General features: G+C 29.1%; 1 protein-coding gene across 1 annotated transcript in view; it reads right to left on the reverse strand.

Moving 5' to 3' along the window:
• Positions 1-88: 88 nt before the first annotated feature.
• Msp300 (Muscle-specific protein 300 kDa) overlaps positions 89-16,582 on the reverse strand; it is a gene marked incomplete in the record, with an annotated part of 315,787 nt that continues 299,293 nt past the window's right edge. Inside the window, 22 exon segments of the mRNA XM_067045109.1 lie at positions 89-230; positions 605-787; positions 1,428-1,766; positions 1,859-1,988; positions 2,641-2,819; positions 3,472-3,795; positions 5,003-5,269; positions 5,411-5,533; positions 5,627-5,833; positions 7,183-7,379; positions 7,675-7,798; positions 7,878-8,068; positions 8,338-8,479; positions 9,237-9,449; positions 9,527-9,808; positions 9,950-10,234; positions 11,750-11,854; positions 11,994-12,167; positions 13,006-13,318; positions 13,460-13,810; positions 14,481-14,775; positions 15,596-15,780. Coding sequence (XP_066901210.1) covers positions 90-230; positions 605-787; positions 1,428-1,766; positions 1,859-1,988; positions 2,641-2,819; positions 3,472-3,795; positions 5,003-5,269; positions 5,411-5,533; positions 5,627-5,833; positions 7,183-7,379; positions 7,675-7,798; positions 7,878-8,068; positions 8,338-8,479; positions 9,237-9,449; positions 9,527-9,808; positions 9,950-10,234; positions 11,750-11,854; positions 11,994-12,167; positions 13,006-13,318; positions 13,460-13,810; positions 14,481-14,775; positions 15,596-15,780 — 4,750 coding nt within the window.

Below are 16,582 nucleotides of genomic sequence, written 5' to 3' on the forward strand. Positions count from 1 at the left end.
ACAGTAGTTTCTTTTAACATAATATTTAGTTTATACCATTTTCTAAGGGTTGAATTACTATTATTTAAATTTATAAATAATAAATAATATTAATTACTGTTACCAACCTCTAAGCTTCCTTTGATTTCTAACAGATGATCTTTACACCGAATCGTCATATCGATGTGTTTGTTTTTGTCATCGATAGGTAAGAGATTTGATTCAAACTTTTGTAGTTTTCCCTCAAATTCCTAAAATTAAAGAAGATATTGAACATCAAGACTTTTTTGGTTATAATGTAAATCTAATATTATTTCTTAGAAAGTTTGTAAAACTATTTAATTTATTAAGGGAACAATCAACATTATTACTGAAAAAATTTACAATATGACAAGATTGTATGATTTAATAAATAAATTAGGAGTATTTTTTTCTAATGTTTGGTCTACTCAGTATTGTAAGGATAACTGAGGACAAATTTAAATGAAGAGGTAGAAAGCATGGCTTATCAGTATATTTTTTATTACGGCAACAATGGAAATGTAAAAAACTTAGACCAAAACATTTTTTATATAGGTTAAAAATATGAAAATCAGTGTCAAAAATTAAATAAAAATTCTCATACCTCCCATAAAGCAGCCAATTTTGCAAGAGTATCTCTTCTTGATTCAAGGTTTGACATAAGAGAGGCCCAGTCTTCATTCAATGATGCTACTTCGCTTGAAATAATGGCTTGACTATCAGTATTTAAATAAGGCAATAATTCTCTCATTCTTTCATTCAGTAAATCAACATCCATTTGGTTGTGCTATAAATCACAATAAAAATTATAATGAAAAAATTATCTAATAAGTAATGAAATAATATTTGGAAAAATAGTAATTACTAAAAAATAAATTATAAAAAAAATATTAGATTAAAAACTAAAGATGTATACTTAAGGTTGTATATTTATTCAATATAACTAAACAATGTTTTAGACCTTTGCAAAAAATAGTAATGATAAAAAGATTTAGAACTAAATTTAAAGAGAGACAATTTCAAATATTTTTATATTTGTTCAACATTTATGATTGGCTCAAATTTTTTTTTTTATTTTATGAACTTGTAAATAAAAGCAACAACAAAGCTGTGAAAATTGTTTAAGTAGTGAGGTCCAGTTCATTTTAGTTTTGATAAAATTTAAAATGGTGAAATTGTTATTTAGAATTCAATTAGTATCCCAAGAGAATGATTTATTTTATTAAATAAAGAATTTTTATTAATTAAATAAAGACAAGAGTGCCAAGTTTCATTGATTTTTAAATATGAACACCAATTATAATTAATTTTTGAATATTTTTAATGTGTAATGAAAATAATATAACTTTGTCAGTAAACCTGGGGTTAAGCTTTGATAGAACCTGAAAATAAAAATAAAATTAACATGAAACTAAAATAAAGTTTACCTTAATATCTCTGATGGCATGATCTATTTTGTCTAAATTAAAATGAAGCCCACCAAGTGATGAAACTGGTTCATCCGAAAATGTAGCTCTTTCTAGAGCTGTAGCTGCGGTATTTAAAGCAGTCTTGTACAACCTTGATAATTCCAAAGCTTCATTCAACCGAGCACCTCTAGACTTGGCTGAATTGAGAATATTCCTTAATGACTGACCGAGCTCTCCCTGTCGTGCAGATAGTACTTCCGATTCTTCGCTTCCTAATGAAGGTAACAATGCAGAGCCAGCCTTGTGAATCTCAACAGATACCAGATCATGAAGACTTTTTTCATCAGAAAAGTAACTCTATATGAAAAATTTTCATGAATAAGAATTAGTAATATAAGATATTTTTATAAAAACTAAATCATTGTAAAATTAAATTAAGAGATATTTACATTATGGTCATCAAGTAGATTCTGAATTTCTCCAATATCTATACCATCCTTTCCAATCTCTAATTTCCTTTCTGCATTATCAATCCAGTCAAAGAAATTTTGTCGTAGTCCATTATAAGTAATACGGAACCTACAAATATTTATATGTAAACATATGACCTATAAAATCACTAAAACATATAATTGCACAACATGAAATATAAGTTTACAGACAAAATAAATAAGAGTGAAAGAAACAACAATTCAACACTTAATTATAAAGATATTCACTTCTTACACTCCTCATAATGGCTTGAGTTTGGAGAAATAATATAACAAAATTTCCATTGGGCACCAAAATTTTTAATTCTAAAAAGAACTATGGTGTTTCAAGTCAACATGACATTACACTGACTAAAGGAGAAACCACTAGTGTGATTCCATTGACAGTTCTAGGTTAGATGGTGCAAAGACCATCTTTTTTTTTTTTTTTAGACACCTTATAAGAAAATAAGGAATAGGGAGGAAAGGAAGGTAAGATAGATAAACTAATAGATTAAAAGGAACAGAACAAATTAATGATCTGTAACTACGAACTGCGATTTCTTTTTTTCTATGTAAAGTGTAACTTCCATAGGTTTAGGAAATATGAAAGGTATTGAATAACTTATCAATGTTTGAAGTGGGCTCATGCTTATCCACGTACTACCCTTTAGCAAATACTCTTCCTTGTGTTTTAAAATAGACATGTTTAATCTAACAAAAATGACACTTTATTGTTTAGATCTATAAACACCACGTACTTCTTATTATCCAACAAATATTGCTCCCTATCCTTCAGCTGAACAGGAAGACTGTGTAATAATGAAGAGGCCTCGCTTAATCGCTCTTGTAATGTATCGGGAAGGAATTCTTCTGATTTGAATTTCTCATTTAGTTTTTCTATTCCATTGAGGTACTTTTTCACTTCTGATGCCAAAACCTAAAAGATAAAAAAGTAAAATCTATAATAAAGAAACAAACCTGATTTTTAGAAAATAAGAGAGATTTTATTAAACAAGACTAAATCACTACTTTGCTTTATTAGTGGCACATCTGAAAAGAGAAAAGTTTTTAATTTATTTTGAACTGGATATATTCCAAAGAAACTTTCTTTTTTTTTTTTTTTTAAATTCCTATCAGGTCATTTCTGATATGGCTGGGGAGAAGGGTAATCTACAAGTTAAAAACCTATTCTAACCAGTGTGAGAAGTCGAGTTTTCATTCTGTGGTGTGGCCTCGAAAGAAAAGTTAATTTCCCTGGCCGGATTCGAACTAGTGCCACTGCAGTTGCATGGTTATAAAGGTGGCACCTTAACTCCCTCAGCTGAAAAAGAGGTCTCTCCAAATATGGTACATTCAACTGAGGTTACTTTTTCTATTAGTAAAAATAGTTGTCACATAGACTTTCCCAGAGCTAGTACAATCTGCAGAAAACGTCAAATAAAAAAGAATAGAAAACTTATTTTTTTCAGATGTGCCACTATTAAAGCCATATGAAGTTTAATAATATTATATCTATCTTGTTAGCTGAATTTCCAAAACTAACATACAATTTCAACAGTAACTAATGACTATGTAAACTAATAAATTACCTCATGTTTTCTAATTTCATCATCAACACTCTCCAATGCAATTTCCAGTAAAGGTCTTTGCTTGACTTCTAGTTCATGAGAATGTAACCAGTCGAGAAGTGTATCCAATTCTTGCATGGCCTTAGAATATGCTCTCTCAGCATTTATTGTTCTTTCCCTGGCAGCTTCTACAGCTTTCCGGAGGGCACCGAGCTGTTGTTTGAGAGATTGAAGCTGCGATGTGATAGCGTTAGCATCAGCTGCGGAGCCTTCTAGTGCTATCCTTTCACCCTTGTCAGTAGCTGAAGCAAGCGTAGCATCACAGGCTTGAATTTTCAAAATTACCTAAAAATACAGAAATACACTTGTTACTGAATTTGTTCATTCTACAGAAAATAAAATTTATGATCTATTTTCAGGGATTAAACAGGATTGTTTCTTTCAAACCCTGATCACATTTAATGTCATGTGTGCAAATTACATTAAAAAAAAACCCAGATTTGAAATTTTTCATGCAATACTTCCCCTTACTAAATGTTTCAAAAATATATAAGTAAAAGTAATAGTTCTTTATTTTAAATAATTAGAGACTACCATGGTAAAGAAATATGTAGAAAGGATCTCAAACTACCATTTGAAAAATAAAGTGTGATTTGAGTTTGATTCCTGCCTGGGGTATATGAAATTTATTTCCTCAAGAATCCATATTATGAATATCATTGGAAATATTCTGATAAAAAAATTATGGCAAACTAATATTAGTAATTGTTACCCTCTTTAGATGGTCAATAGTGGGAACTGACCAGAAAATCTATTTTAATACTAACGAAAATTTTTACCTATGTCAAAAAACATTACAGATAAGGTTTAAAATTCTCTCCTATAACTAGTTTGATGAATAAACATAGAGTTCAAATTCTTTTTAACGTCTAATAAGGTAATAAAAAAACAAATTTTTTTTTGGTTTTCGAATTTCAAACATGCAAAATGAAAACACCTCATAAACTTAAATATAACAGGTCACATATATTTTGGATATTAAAAAAAAATGATACAAACATTAAAGGAAAAAAATTAAGCATTTTTTCAGCATAACTCAAAAATTTTTGTGTATTCATTAGCAAAGGGCAATTTCATGAAAAATCCTGACGAATGCATTTTATAGATCATGTATGTCACTAAATACCATTTTTAATTCTATATTACATTTTTCTATGCTGTATACAACATATGAGGACTAAACTTTGTTCAGAATTTTGCCTTTATAGATGGTTTGTTGTTATAGCCAGTATCGTTTTAAGTAGCATAGATATTATTTAATTACAATGAAGACTTATCAAGATTTGATCACATGGGTGATTTATTATGAATTTAATATCTTAAGTAGTAAAAAAAAAACAACTAAAATTGGTAGTAATAATTTTGATGACAATAAATTGTCTTTCTTTTGTTGAATTTCTACAAACAACATACTGTATTTAATCATAGAAAAATAAAAATAGTTTCAGCAATGGTTAGCGAATAATAATAAAGCAATATAACTGATACCTACATCATCAAGTTTTTTTATTTTATCTTGCGTTGGTTGATTGGATGTTTCAATGTCCTGAACAATCGGAGTGTAGGTTGTAATAAATGTAGTAATATCAGTGACTAGTGCAAGATATTGCTGCCTCAATCTCAACAAGTCTCTTAACCTAGCAATTTCATCTTCTAATAATTTGATTAGATCCTGAAGATTACCATGTACACCTTCTAAGCCTTCAATATTTTCATCTCCTAATGAGCCTTCCCAATCTTTCAGTTCATCAAGTAATCGCTAAAAAATATTAATAAGGAATTAATAATATTAATAAAAGAAAGAAATATATATTAATAAGGAGCTATAAAACTAGTATAATATATAATAATATCAAGACAGATGTCACTATGTTGGACAAAAAAATTTATAATTTCTAACCTGATATGCATCAATAGTTTCTTGCACATCTTCAATTTTGGCTCCTAGAGGCTTTGATAAATTTTTCATTTCTTCTTTTACTTTACCAATCAAGGCATTAGATTTGTCCACTTTTATTTGAAGCTTAAACAAAAAAAAAATAATTAGCACATATTTATTAATCAAAATATAATTTTGTACGATGTGCAGTCAATATAATCTGAAACAAGTAGTTACCTGTTTCATATTTTCTAACGCTTCTCCAAGAGCTGAGAGTTTTTTGAGGATATCGGCTTCAATTTTACTTCTTCTTTGCTCCAGAGTCCCTAGGTTATCATTCAGGGTAAGCCTATCGGCCTGACTCAGTTTCATTTTGGAACCTACAGTAAAGAGTTCCTCCAACTCAGACTTTACATCCTGACATTCATGATTCAGCTTCGAATACTGAGAAAAAAAAAAAAGAAACAAAGATGATAAAACTAATAAATTTCATAACATAATAGAAAAAAACATTATTGGAAATCAATAGGCAACTAAAATAATTTGCTTTATTATATTTCAAGGATTATACTTTGAACTTCACAACTTCATAATTAATTTATTGAGGACATCGTTTTAGACTTTTATCATCCACCATTATTTGGTATTTTGTGATTATTTAAAAATTTATTTCATAGTTTATATTGTATACCAACATATCATATTTTTAGGCAGTTTGTCTCTTACCCTACTATTACTGGTAAATCGGACCATATTAATTTTAAATAAAATGACCGTTAGTTTATAAAAGGAAAATAGTCCATGGGGTATGGTCAAAGAAAAAAAACTCCAATAGTCAATATTTTGATATTGATTTTCCGTGCTTGCCTACTATCAGTAAGCCCTGTAACCTGGGGCAAAACGTTGACCCATACTAAATAGTTTTACGACTATTTGAGTTTTTTTCTTTGAGCGCACCCAAACCATCTACCTTTTATTATCACACATGGTCAATCAGATATCTTCCAGTACGACCATTAGTTCAATATGCTGTTATCTACTTTACTATTATTCAATTTATTTAAATCTTTAAAAACACCAATGAATTTTGCTAAAATATCAAGAAGAATGATTTTCATTTTAAATGTTTATTTTATTTTCATAATAAAAAAAAATTTGAGAATTTTTCATAATTTTTTTTTCAACAAAATTTTTGATTTTGATATTCTTTATTCCATTATAAATCACTCCATGAATTTTTGTTTACTTTAATTCAATAGAATAAGTAAAAAAAAAAAGTAATACATTTAAACCACCATAAAGATTTTTTTACAGATGAGATATGATTTGTGCTGATAGTTCAGAAAACTGAGTGAAGGCACAATTTCAAAAAGTTGAGAAAAAATATTTATACCATAACAAGTAAAAATAAAAATTTAGCATATTGTTTTAAATTTATGCATTTTATTGATTGACTTCTTCTGTCAATATATTTTTGACCAGGGGAATTTTTTGTTTTGGTGTTTCATGATTTAATAATGAAATATACATCTTCTGAAAGTTTCATGGAAATGGCAAGAAATAGGAGACAAAAAACAAAACAGAATTTTCAAAAATACGTTTTTTGGACTTAAGAGATCCTAAAATGGGTAAATTAAGAATGCTCTCAAAAAATATTTTTGACCAACAACCAGTATACTTTATCTCATAGTTGAGGTCGTAAAAAGAAAATAAATGAATGAGTGGTGGGATTTAATATACAGAAAAAACAAATGACAATTAGAATCAGAAGATAAAAAATACTAAATACTAACTTTGTCTAGTTGTTCTTGTATGATCTGGAGCCTGGAACCTCTGACATCAGCCGACAATGCGACCTCAGCCTGATTCAGCCACTGCTGTATCTTTTCAATAGATGCCTCAAATGAAAGCCTATCCTCTAATAGTTTCTTTAGTTTGCCATCTCTCTCTAAGCCTTCATTTACGTTACCTGTGTGCTCTTCTGCTATTGCTGTACAATATAATAAAAAAGGAACTTATTTAGAACCAAACTATAAAATGAACATTAAATTTGTAACATACTATAATTTGCCAAAATTCTATATGTTTAGGTGCAAAGTAATAAATGCAATATTATGTTAATACTTAAAACTTTTATTTAATTTTGATTATAACAAAAAAATTCTCCTATTAGCATTCCATATTACAGTATTGGCCAATATCATCAGTAAAAAATTCTTAAATAAACAATCTACTTAATAAGATAAGCTTTATCATAAATCTAAAGTAAGAGTGAAATAAAATACCTTTGACAATCGACCTTAGTTTTTCTTCATCTTCTGGATTGCAACTTTTTAGCACGAGAGATACTTGTTTTTGAAGGGAAGGCAACTCTTCTTCACCAATTTTTTTCAGTTTATTAATATAATCCTATAAGAGAATCAAATTAAGATAAAATAACTAATTTTAAAATTAAAATATAATTGGAGAAAGCTTTAAATAACTTCACCTTATTTTCCAAAATATGTTTTTCAACAACAGAAGCTAACAAGGGGTCATGAGAACCATAAAACTGGGGCTTACATCCGTATAAGTTTCTCAATTTTTCATGAACAGAGGACAACTTATTTTCAAGGGATTTCCTCTCATTTCCAGCTTCATTTGCTTTTTCAGTTGCATGTTTTACTTCTTGTACTAGATCTAAATACAAACAAGATAATGATATAATAAAAAGTCATAACAATTTTACTAAAATATCATGTCTGTTTTTTTCTACATTCATTGGACATATAATTTTCAAATTGTATAATTACTTTCACAAATTTGGCTTATTTGGTTAGTTTTTTTTACTAAGAGGAATAAAGGTTTTAATAAGAGATGGATCCAAATATCATAAAAATAGAATAGATTAATAAAGAACAAAGTAAACCAAAATTTTAAAGAATTTGCAAAATCTGCATTAAACTTACCTGATACGACAGATTTCAGTGACTGAATTTGTTGTGATACAGAATCTACTTCAAAAGGTTCTAATTCATTAGAAATATTCTGTAGTCTTTTTTCTGCCGAATTGGCTAGAACTTGTTTTCCTTCAGCTTCTTTCAAAAGAGCCTAAAAATATTTATAGAAAAGAAGATATAAATGTGATACAAAACATTTTATAACTATTAAAAAATCATTTGTTATTTTACTGAAAAATAAATATTGATTAATTAGTTATTAGTCATTAGTCATTTTTATTTTGTTTAATCACAAAAAAGGATTATAAGATTCATTCATTATTTTATCAACAGTGGATAGTTTCAAGGCTGAAGATCTTACCAGAGTACAACTAGGCTCTTTACATTGAGGAGCTGACTACTTAATGATGTTGACATCATCTTTTTGGTATAAACAAGAAATGTTATCCTTAAATGTTTAGGATGTTAAATTGTTTAGTATGTTAAATGTTATCCTCCATTATCAAGAATTTCACCCATCATTTTTTTATGGATTGCAATAAAAAATTTCCTGGATAAATTTTAGAAGCATTAAATAATAAGTAGCTAGTACCCCATTAAATTTGATTATTAAAACAATAAAAAAAAAAACCATGAACCACAACAATCCATGAGGGGTCAGGGGTTCAGTACTTTGTTAGGAAGTAATGTTTTTTAAACAATGGTTAGGCAAGGAGGTGGTTTGTTAATAATCACACTCAACTACCAGGTTTTTCTACCAATTAAGAGTACCCACATTATAAAAGCCTCCCAGAGGGTCTAATAAAGGCCCACACCAACAGGGTTGGCTTATGACTTAAATAAAATTTTCAATGAGAAAAACATTATTTAATTCACAACAAATCAAATTAGTGAAATAACTTATTTACTTTGAGCAAGTGGACTCTGTCATCACACATCTTGGCTTGATATCCGACTGGAGGGAGGTTCTTGATATAATCTGCTTTTTCAGTGACCCAGGACTTAGCCTCATTTACTTCATCTTCTATGGCTTTAAGCTCGGACTGAGTCGATTGCAAAATTTCCATTTTGCGCTGTATACGTTTCCCAATCTCATTAAACCTCCTTTCTAATGATTTTGCCTAAGAAAAAAAAAAATATGATATGTCATGTCTTATCTGAGATAAACAGTGTATCATAAGTTTTTAACTGCCATTACCTGTTCTTCTACTTGCTGAGCATCTAAATTACTGACAATGTCAATAACTTTATTCATAAGAGTTCTTATTTTGGGAACAGTCTGAGATTTCATTTCGCTGTGGTTTTGAAGTATTCCTTGTAAGCTATTCAATTTTCCTTCTAATGGTAACCCACGGCCCTTATCAACTCCTTCCAGATCGCGGACCAAATTATCCAAAAATGCTTGAGCTTCTGAACATTGATGACGGTATGATTCGACAAAATCTTCATCACTCTGTTTTTTGGCAATGGTTTCTAATAACTAAAAAAAATATATATTAGAAATAATCCTGATTGTTTTTTTATTTTTTTTTTATCAAAAAGTGATTACGTCCAAACTAAAGAAAATAATTTTGATATTTAAGATATATATAATAATCATAAATTGAATTATAACACTTACTAAGGTTTCCAAATCGTCTAATTTCTTGGCTACTGCCGTGCTATGTTCCCCTTGAGGGAATGCTGTAAGAAGAAGATTCCTTTTTTCTGCAATACTGTTTTTCAAGCTTCCCATGGAAGCAATTTCTGCCTTCGCTGCATCAGCTCTTAATTTTCCTGGTTTTTTGGACCAATCTGTGATTGCTTTTCCCTGGTTTGTTATCCAGTCTTCTATTTCAGCTAGTTTTCTTTCTTTATCTTCTAATTCAGAAACTAGTTGGTTTAACGTTCCTAATCTTCCTTCAACCTAAATCATAAATGAGCTCATTACCAATTAATAAAACTTATTAATTGAAATAAAATAATATTTATTTATTAGCAAAATCTTTAAGTTCTAACCATAATAACCGTATGAAACATACCAAGTTTTAAAAGTACCACTACATTGCAAAGAATAAAATTTTAGAAATATTAAAACTAATATAAACTTTCATAAAAACTACTAAAATCAAAACCTTCATATTTAAATCATAAAGTTAGGATCGAGCTTTTGATGGTAAGCTATTTTATATTTAGAGCATAGGACATTTTGTAACAGGAATAAAAAATTAATGTCAATAAAAACAAATTTTACACTGTAATAAAAATTAATTTTGCATTACTAAATTATAATAGCTCATTAGAAGTATTTAACATTTATTGTTATTGTTTGTTGTTAAAATACCAACATAATTTTAATCCTCTTCAGGATGTGTAAATTATGTAATATACAGTTATTGAGTATAACTTTAATATTAATAAAACATTAATTTTCTGAAATTTCAACACAAAAATAATAAAACTTTTTTTTTTATTAGGAATAGTTTCAAAAAAGTAAATAACCAAAGAAGCCTTTTTAGCACACATGCCAAAATAAAATAAAATTTATTATAAAAATAAAATTTTCATATACATAAAATTAAAACAATACATTAGCTAAGCAAGTAGAAAAATGTAAAATAAATAAGACCATGCATTCGTAACAATTCTTACAAACCTTGTTCTTAAGTAACGACATGGTTACTTATAAAGCTTAGCCATTGCAGGTAAGAAAAACATAATAAGTTGAAATAAGGAATATAAAGTTCTAAAATATTATACCTCATTTAAATAAAAAACATAAATTTGATAAAGTCGTGACCATAATGAAGCCTGTTAATATTTCTGTCACTAAGACCTGATCTCTGTCACATTCTGGAAAGGGTAATCAATATTTGAAACAAACTTTTATGTGATAGCAGGGACGATTTGGATAAAATTTCAAAAATATGGAGAAAGAACATCGAGAAATTACTTGATAAAACTGATCAGACAGTATCCTGTGATGTATACAGGCGTAAGTGGATCCACAGCAGCTGAACAGGGAGAAAATTGATGACCAATAACCCAATGGATACACAGAATAAACAAAAGTAGTACAGAGCAACAGGAAGCCATTCATAAATGTCTAATATAGACAATGATGAAGAGCATAGGTTGTGGTGCAAAATGAATCAGAACAAATAATGATAAAATGTATAAAACAAAAAACATAATGGTATAAGAAACACTAATGAAATGATACAGCAGACACATGGGAGAGATTATGAACATTTTCCAAACTTCCAGAATCATAACAAATTATGAGCAGTCCCAATCATTTATTGTAATGGATAACTGTAATGCTGCATTAATTTAGCTAAATATTGATTTTGGCCTATTTAATGAACATGTAGTAGAAGAAATAGATACAAAACTAATTTTAAAAAATAAATAAAATAAAACTTTTTTGTACTCAACTTACCATTAAGTTTATATTATCCACCTTTTGTAATGCACCATCTTCTTTGAGGCGATGCATGATTTTATTTAACCTTATTGTACTGGGTTCAGTTTGAGATCTTTCACACTAAATAAAACATAAAACATTCCCAAGCAATAAAATAAAACACTAGATAAAGAAAGGTCTTGAAAAATTGCAAAAAGAAAAAAAAAAATCACACCAAAACCATGCCCCAAAAGCACTACTTTCAAAACCGATTACTCACTGTGTCTACTAGATCTTCCAGCCTAACCCTTACAGCTATTTCCCTGTCGGGGATCGGTGCAGTGGTTGGATCTTGTGGGCTAGAGGGCCTTGATATACAGGCTGCGGCAGCTTCACAAGCAGCAATAGCAGCACCAAGACGTGTTTTCTCCCCTTCCAATTTATTTTGCAAAACCTATAAAATAAATATTGTTGGAAAGAACAATAAAAACTTTTTTTTCTAAATCAGTACTATTTGTGCAAGCCAAGGGTGAAAACGGTCTCAGATTTGTCAATATCAGGACTTGATAATTCTAAAAAATGATAAAAATGTATTGTCATTTCCTATTTAGTCATGGAGAAAACCAAATATAATTTTGTTCCAAAGGCAACCACATCCCAAAACTATCTTAGCCAGAGAGATTGGTAGGGTAGTTTACAGTAGGCTTAATCTAGAACTAAGTTAACCTCTAACCCAATAACTGTCAGAAATTTGATGAACTACATTTTTTTTAAATATCTACTATAAGGGGCCCATTAAAAAAAATAATAATAATAGAATGAAATTGTGTTATCAATTCAAACATTTTAACTTAATAATAAACACAAACATAATATGTACTTAATATCATCATTTACTTAAAAATACACAATATGATGATGATGTAATTGGTGCAATGCCATAGTGGTGTATCTGAAAATGTATAAGAATATTTTATGTGAATTCTGATTGCAGATGTAAGGTAGCAGTTAATTTATGGTTTCAATATAAGTAAATTTATCAGTTTATATTTTTAATTAGTGATTTCATGTATTTTGTCAGGTCTTTTTGGCAATATGAAGAAAACAGAAAACCAAATAAAAATAAAACAAAATCCAAGATAGCGAAAATTCAAATACCCCACTTTGGCTTTACACAGACGATATAGCTATGTTAACTAAATAATAGAATATCAAAACACTATGATCTATCATGTTTGATGAGCTTTGTTTAAATAAACATTTATAATTAACAATATTTCAAAAATCTCTACCTTATATGTTTCATGCTGTTGTCTGGCTACAACTAATTCATCAGTTGGTAAAATGTCAGAACTTAGTTCTGCTTCCACTTGATCTAAATTCGACATAATACTTTCCAAAGTTTTCTCATATTCGATAAATTTTTCAAGAGATTCGTCTAGTCTATTCTTTATTTGTTTTGCTGTATGTAGAAGGGAGTTGTAGCTTTCTTGTACATTGGCCAGTTGTTGCTGGATTACTTCTTTTATTGAAGGAGTAGTCTTGACATACCTCTCAATTTGACAATAACCCTTTGATCTTAGATCGTCCAAATCACTCTGATACCTAAATTTTCATAAACACTAGTTAATGCATGTGAAACATAAATCATGTTTAAATAAAATAAATAAATATCAAAAGTTAAAGGAAATGTTACTTCAATTAGAAATAAAATTAAAAAACAATGATAGAAGATATTTAACTTACTCTATGATATCATGAAGTAGAGAATCATGGAGTTGAATCTGTTCCATTGTTTGTTCTTTGTTGGTGATATACAATGAATTGTGGGCCATTAATTGGAATGAGACCTGTAAAAGCCATTTCTCTGTGTCTTGCAAGGCCTGATGGTAGGCAGCATGTTGTTTCATTTCATCTTCAAGACTGCTCTGAGCGTTACTTGCAACAGTTTCAATTTCCTTCCATTGTGAAGTCAATGCATTCACTTTAGCAACAGACTTATCTGAGCCAGCCCATGAATCCAAGAGGATTGCCTCATTTTCTAAACGTTCAAGTTCACGTTTGCTGTCAGATAATTCATTCTGAATATGTTTCAACCTTTAAAAAAATATTAAAAAAATAAAAGTTCTTTACTACTATTAAGATGAAACAATGCTAAGTGTTCTAAAATGTTAAAAATGAATAATACAAGTCGTGGTCAACACTAGAAGAACGGGCATAGTATACAAATGAAATAAGCGACTCTAAGGAGATCTAAAATTCTATAGTTATCATAAAATAGCTTTTAAACATTTTTTATATATTTTTGTTCTTTTTATATTTTATAAATTGAGAGGATCTTGACAATTGTGTTGCAAGAACCCAAACTCATGGCAGTTTCTGGAATTACATAAGGCAAAGAAGCTTAACCTAAATTCTACAAGTTGAAGGGGTAAATAGTTTCTTTTAATATAAAAGGGTAAAGTTTATTCTGACATTATTTTTGAAAAATCTTGTCTTTTTAGAATTATTTTTCACTTGATAAGGCTTAATCAAGGAATTAGGAAAAAATTTGCATTATGAAAGAACTAGAGTTAGCGAGAGTTGACTGCACATGCAAAAGTATAATAGTTCAGACATGATATAATGGCATTGACAAAAAGGTTTTAGCCTTTTAACATGAACAAACAATGATGTACTAATGCAATATTACCAGAAACCTAAGCATGAACTAAATTATTTTATAAATAAATAATGCTCCAAAAAATAAATAAATAAAAGTAGGAACCTTTCTAAAATAGTTTTCATTTCACCCAGCTCAGCCTTGGTATCGTATTTCTCTGCCAATTGACCAGAGATACCATCCAAGAAATTTTTTGCACGAAGGACACTTTCTTCAAAATCTTCCCACCTCCCAAGAGCAGCTTTCAATTGTGCAGTAACTGATTTCAAATCCATGGTAAGTTGGTCCCAAGAATTATGGAGCACTTCAACTGACTCTCTTAAAGAATCTTGATGTTCTGGGGGAGATCTGTCCAATGCTCTTTTGAAAACCTCTTCAACGACACTCATCAGATGTTGGCCTAATAGAATAACATTAGTTATATAATTAAACGCATATCATTTTGGATTAAAAAAAAATATATAAATATATTGAAATGTAAACAACTATAAGTAGAATATTAATCAGTACATTATATAAATAAAAAATCTGGTGCGGTGTGGGCATCACATAACTTTCACTTACCATCCTACATATGTCTCCAACTTTTTTGTAGATCGTGTTGAAATATTTGTGATTTAAAAAAAAAAAAATAGACCAGAGAAGGCAAAAATTAAGAACAAAAATTTTGATTTTTATGATCTACAAAAATTCATATATTAGGGTTTCTCAAAGGGGAAATAATAAATATAAATTTTGTTCCTGCTAAAAATTTAACAGTTTAACCAAAGATAACTTACGCATAACATGATCAGGAAAGATCGAGCAGTCTCGGCTTTTCCTGTTCAAATCAGATGAATCTATTTTTCCTTTTTTTCTCCTTTAGTTATTCATAAAATACTTTAATATCTATTATTTATCCATTGTTTATTATAATTAACAATGAAGAAAATTGAGAAAATGTGAAAAATTAATTCTAGAAAGTTGTACTTCTAGTCAGTCGATTTTATCGAAAAGTCGCATCCCAGGCACATCTTAAATTTAAATTTCTTACGATTCTTAATTTTTGAGCTAGACTGTTCAGACCAATTTGTGAGAGAGTTTTTTGAACTTTGGAGGAGACTTCAAAACATGTATTTCCGATGAAAACTCAAATTCAAAATTTTGCACAACTGCAATTACATATTCCATACGAGTGGTAGGTATATGAAAGTAAAAAAAACTCATAACTTTTCACATACCTTCAGTGATTCTGTTAGATACAAGCGCAATGGTTGTAATTTTGTCTTTAGTCCATTCCTCACTACCAACACCAGCACAATCCTTAACGGTGCCATGAGATCTTTGAAGCCAATCCTCAAGATCTGATTTAGCCTTTAAGAACTCAGTCTGATCGGAGAGATTCTTTTCTACTCGTGATACAAGCCTTAAATAAATAAATAAACATTAATTATGATAAACCATGAAGAATTATAAAAAACATAGTATCAACAGAGTAATTTACAGTAAAGTCTCAGTTATACGAATATGAGGGGGTACTAAACATTCTTCGTATAAGTGAATATTTCGTGTAAGTGAATACGCCATACATATTATGTATGTATATTTTTGAGAATTTTTTTCTCGTAATTAGTAGGTGCATATACATATGTTGTATGCAGTTGATAGAAAAACAAAGTAAAGTGAAAAAAAAAATTATTTATTGTATAAAAATTTAATTTATCTTTAATCCGAATTTTTTTATTTTTGACAAAGAAATTGTGTTATGTTTGTTTCATGTTGCTTTTGGATGAATACCTCATTCTTTTGCATTCTGTTAAGGTGTTAGATTCCTTCTCGCTAATTTCAAATGCTTCAAGAGCTTCTGCAAAAATGGAAGAGGCAAAGGATCTTCATCATCTGAATCGGAATCATCCGAGATTATTATTATACATTAGGGAGTAGAATATAAACTTAAAGAGTCATTGGGACCGGATGTTATTCGCAGAAAAAAGTTGTTTACTGTTTCGTTTTTCACGGTATTTTTCGTCCTTTGTCTTACCAAGGAAGAAAAAAAAATTCATAGAACTGAATAAAATTTACTAATATGTACATAAAGCGGGTCCAAACTTTCCTTCGTATAACTGAATGTTTCGTATAAATGGATAATTACATACACATAATTCAGGGTTTTTTGCAGGGGATTGAGAAATTCTTCGCATAACTGAATGTTTCGTATAAGTGAGTTT

This window comes from Halyomorpha halys, unplaced genomic scaffold, assembly GCF_000696795.3.
Source record: "Halyomorpha halys isolate HHAL.00 unplaced genomic scaffold, Hhal_1.1 Scaffold618.1, whole genome shotgun sequence".
In the NCBI taxonomy this organism is placed as follows: Eukaryota; Metazoa; Arthropoda; class Insecta; order Hemiptera; family Pentatomidae; genus Halyomorpha; species Halyomorpha halys.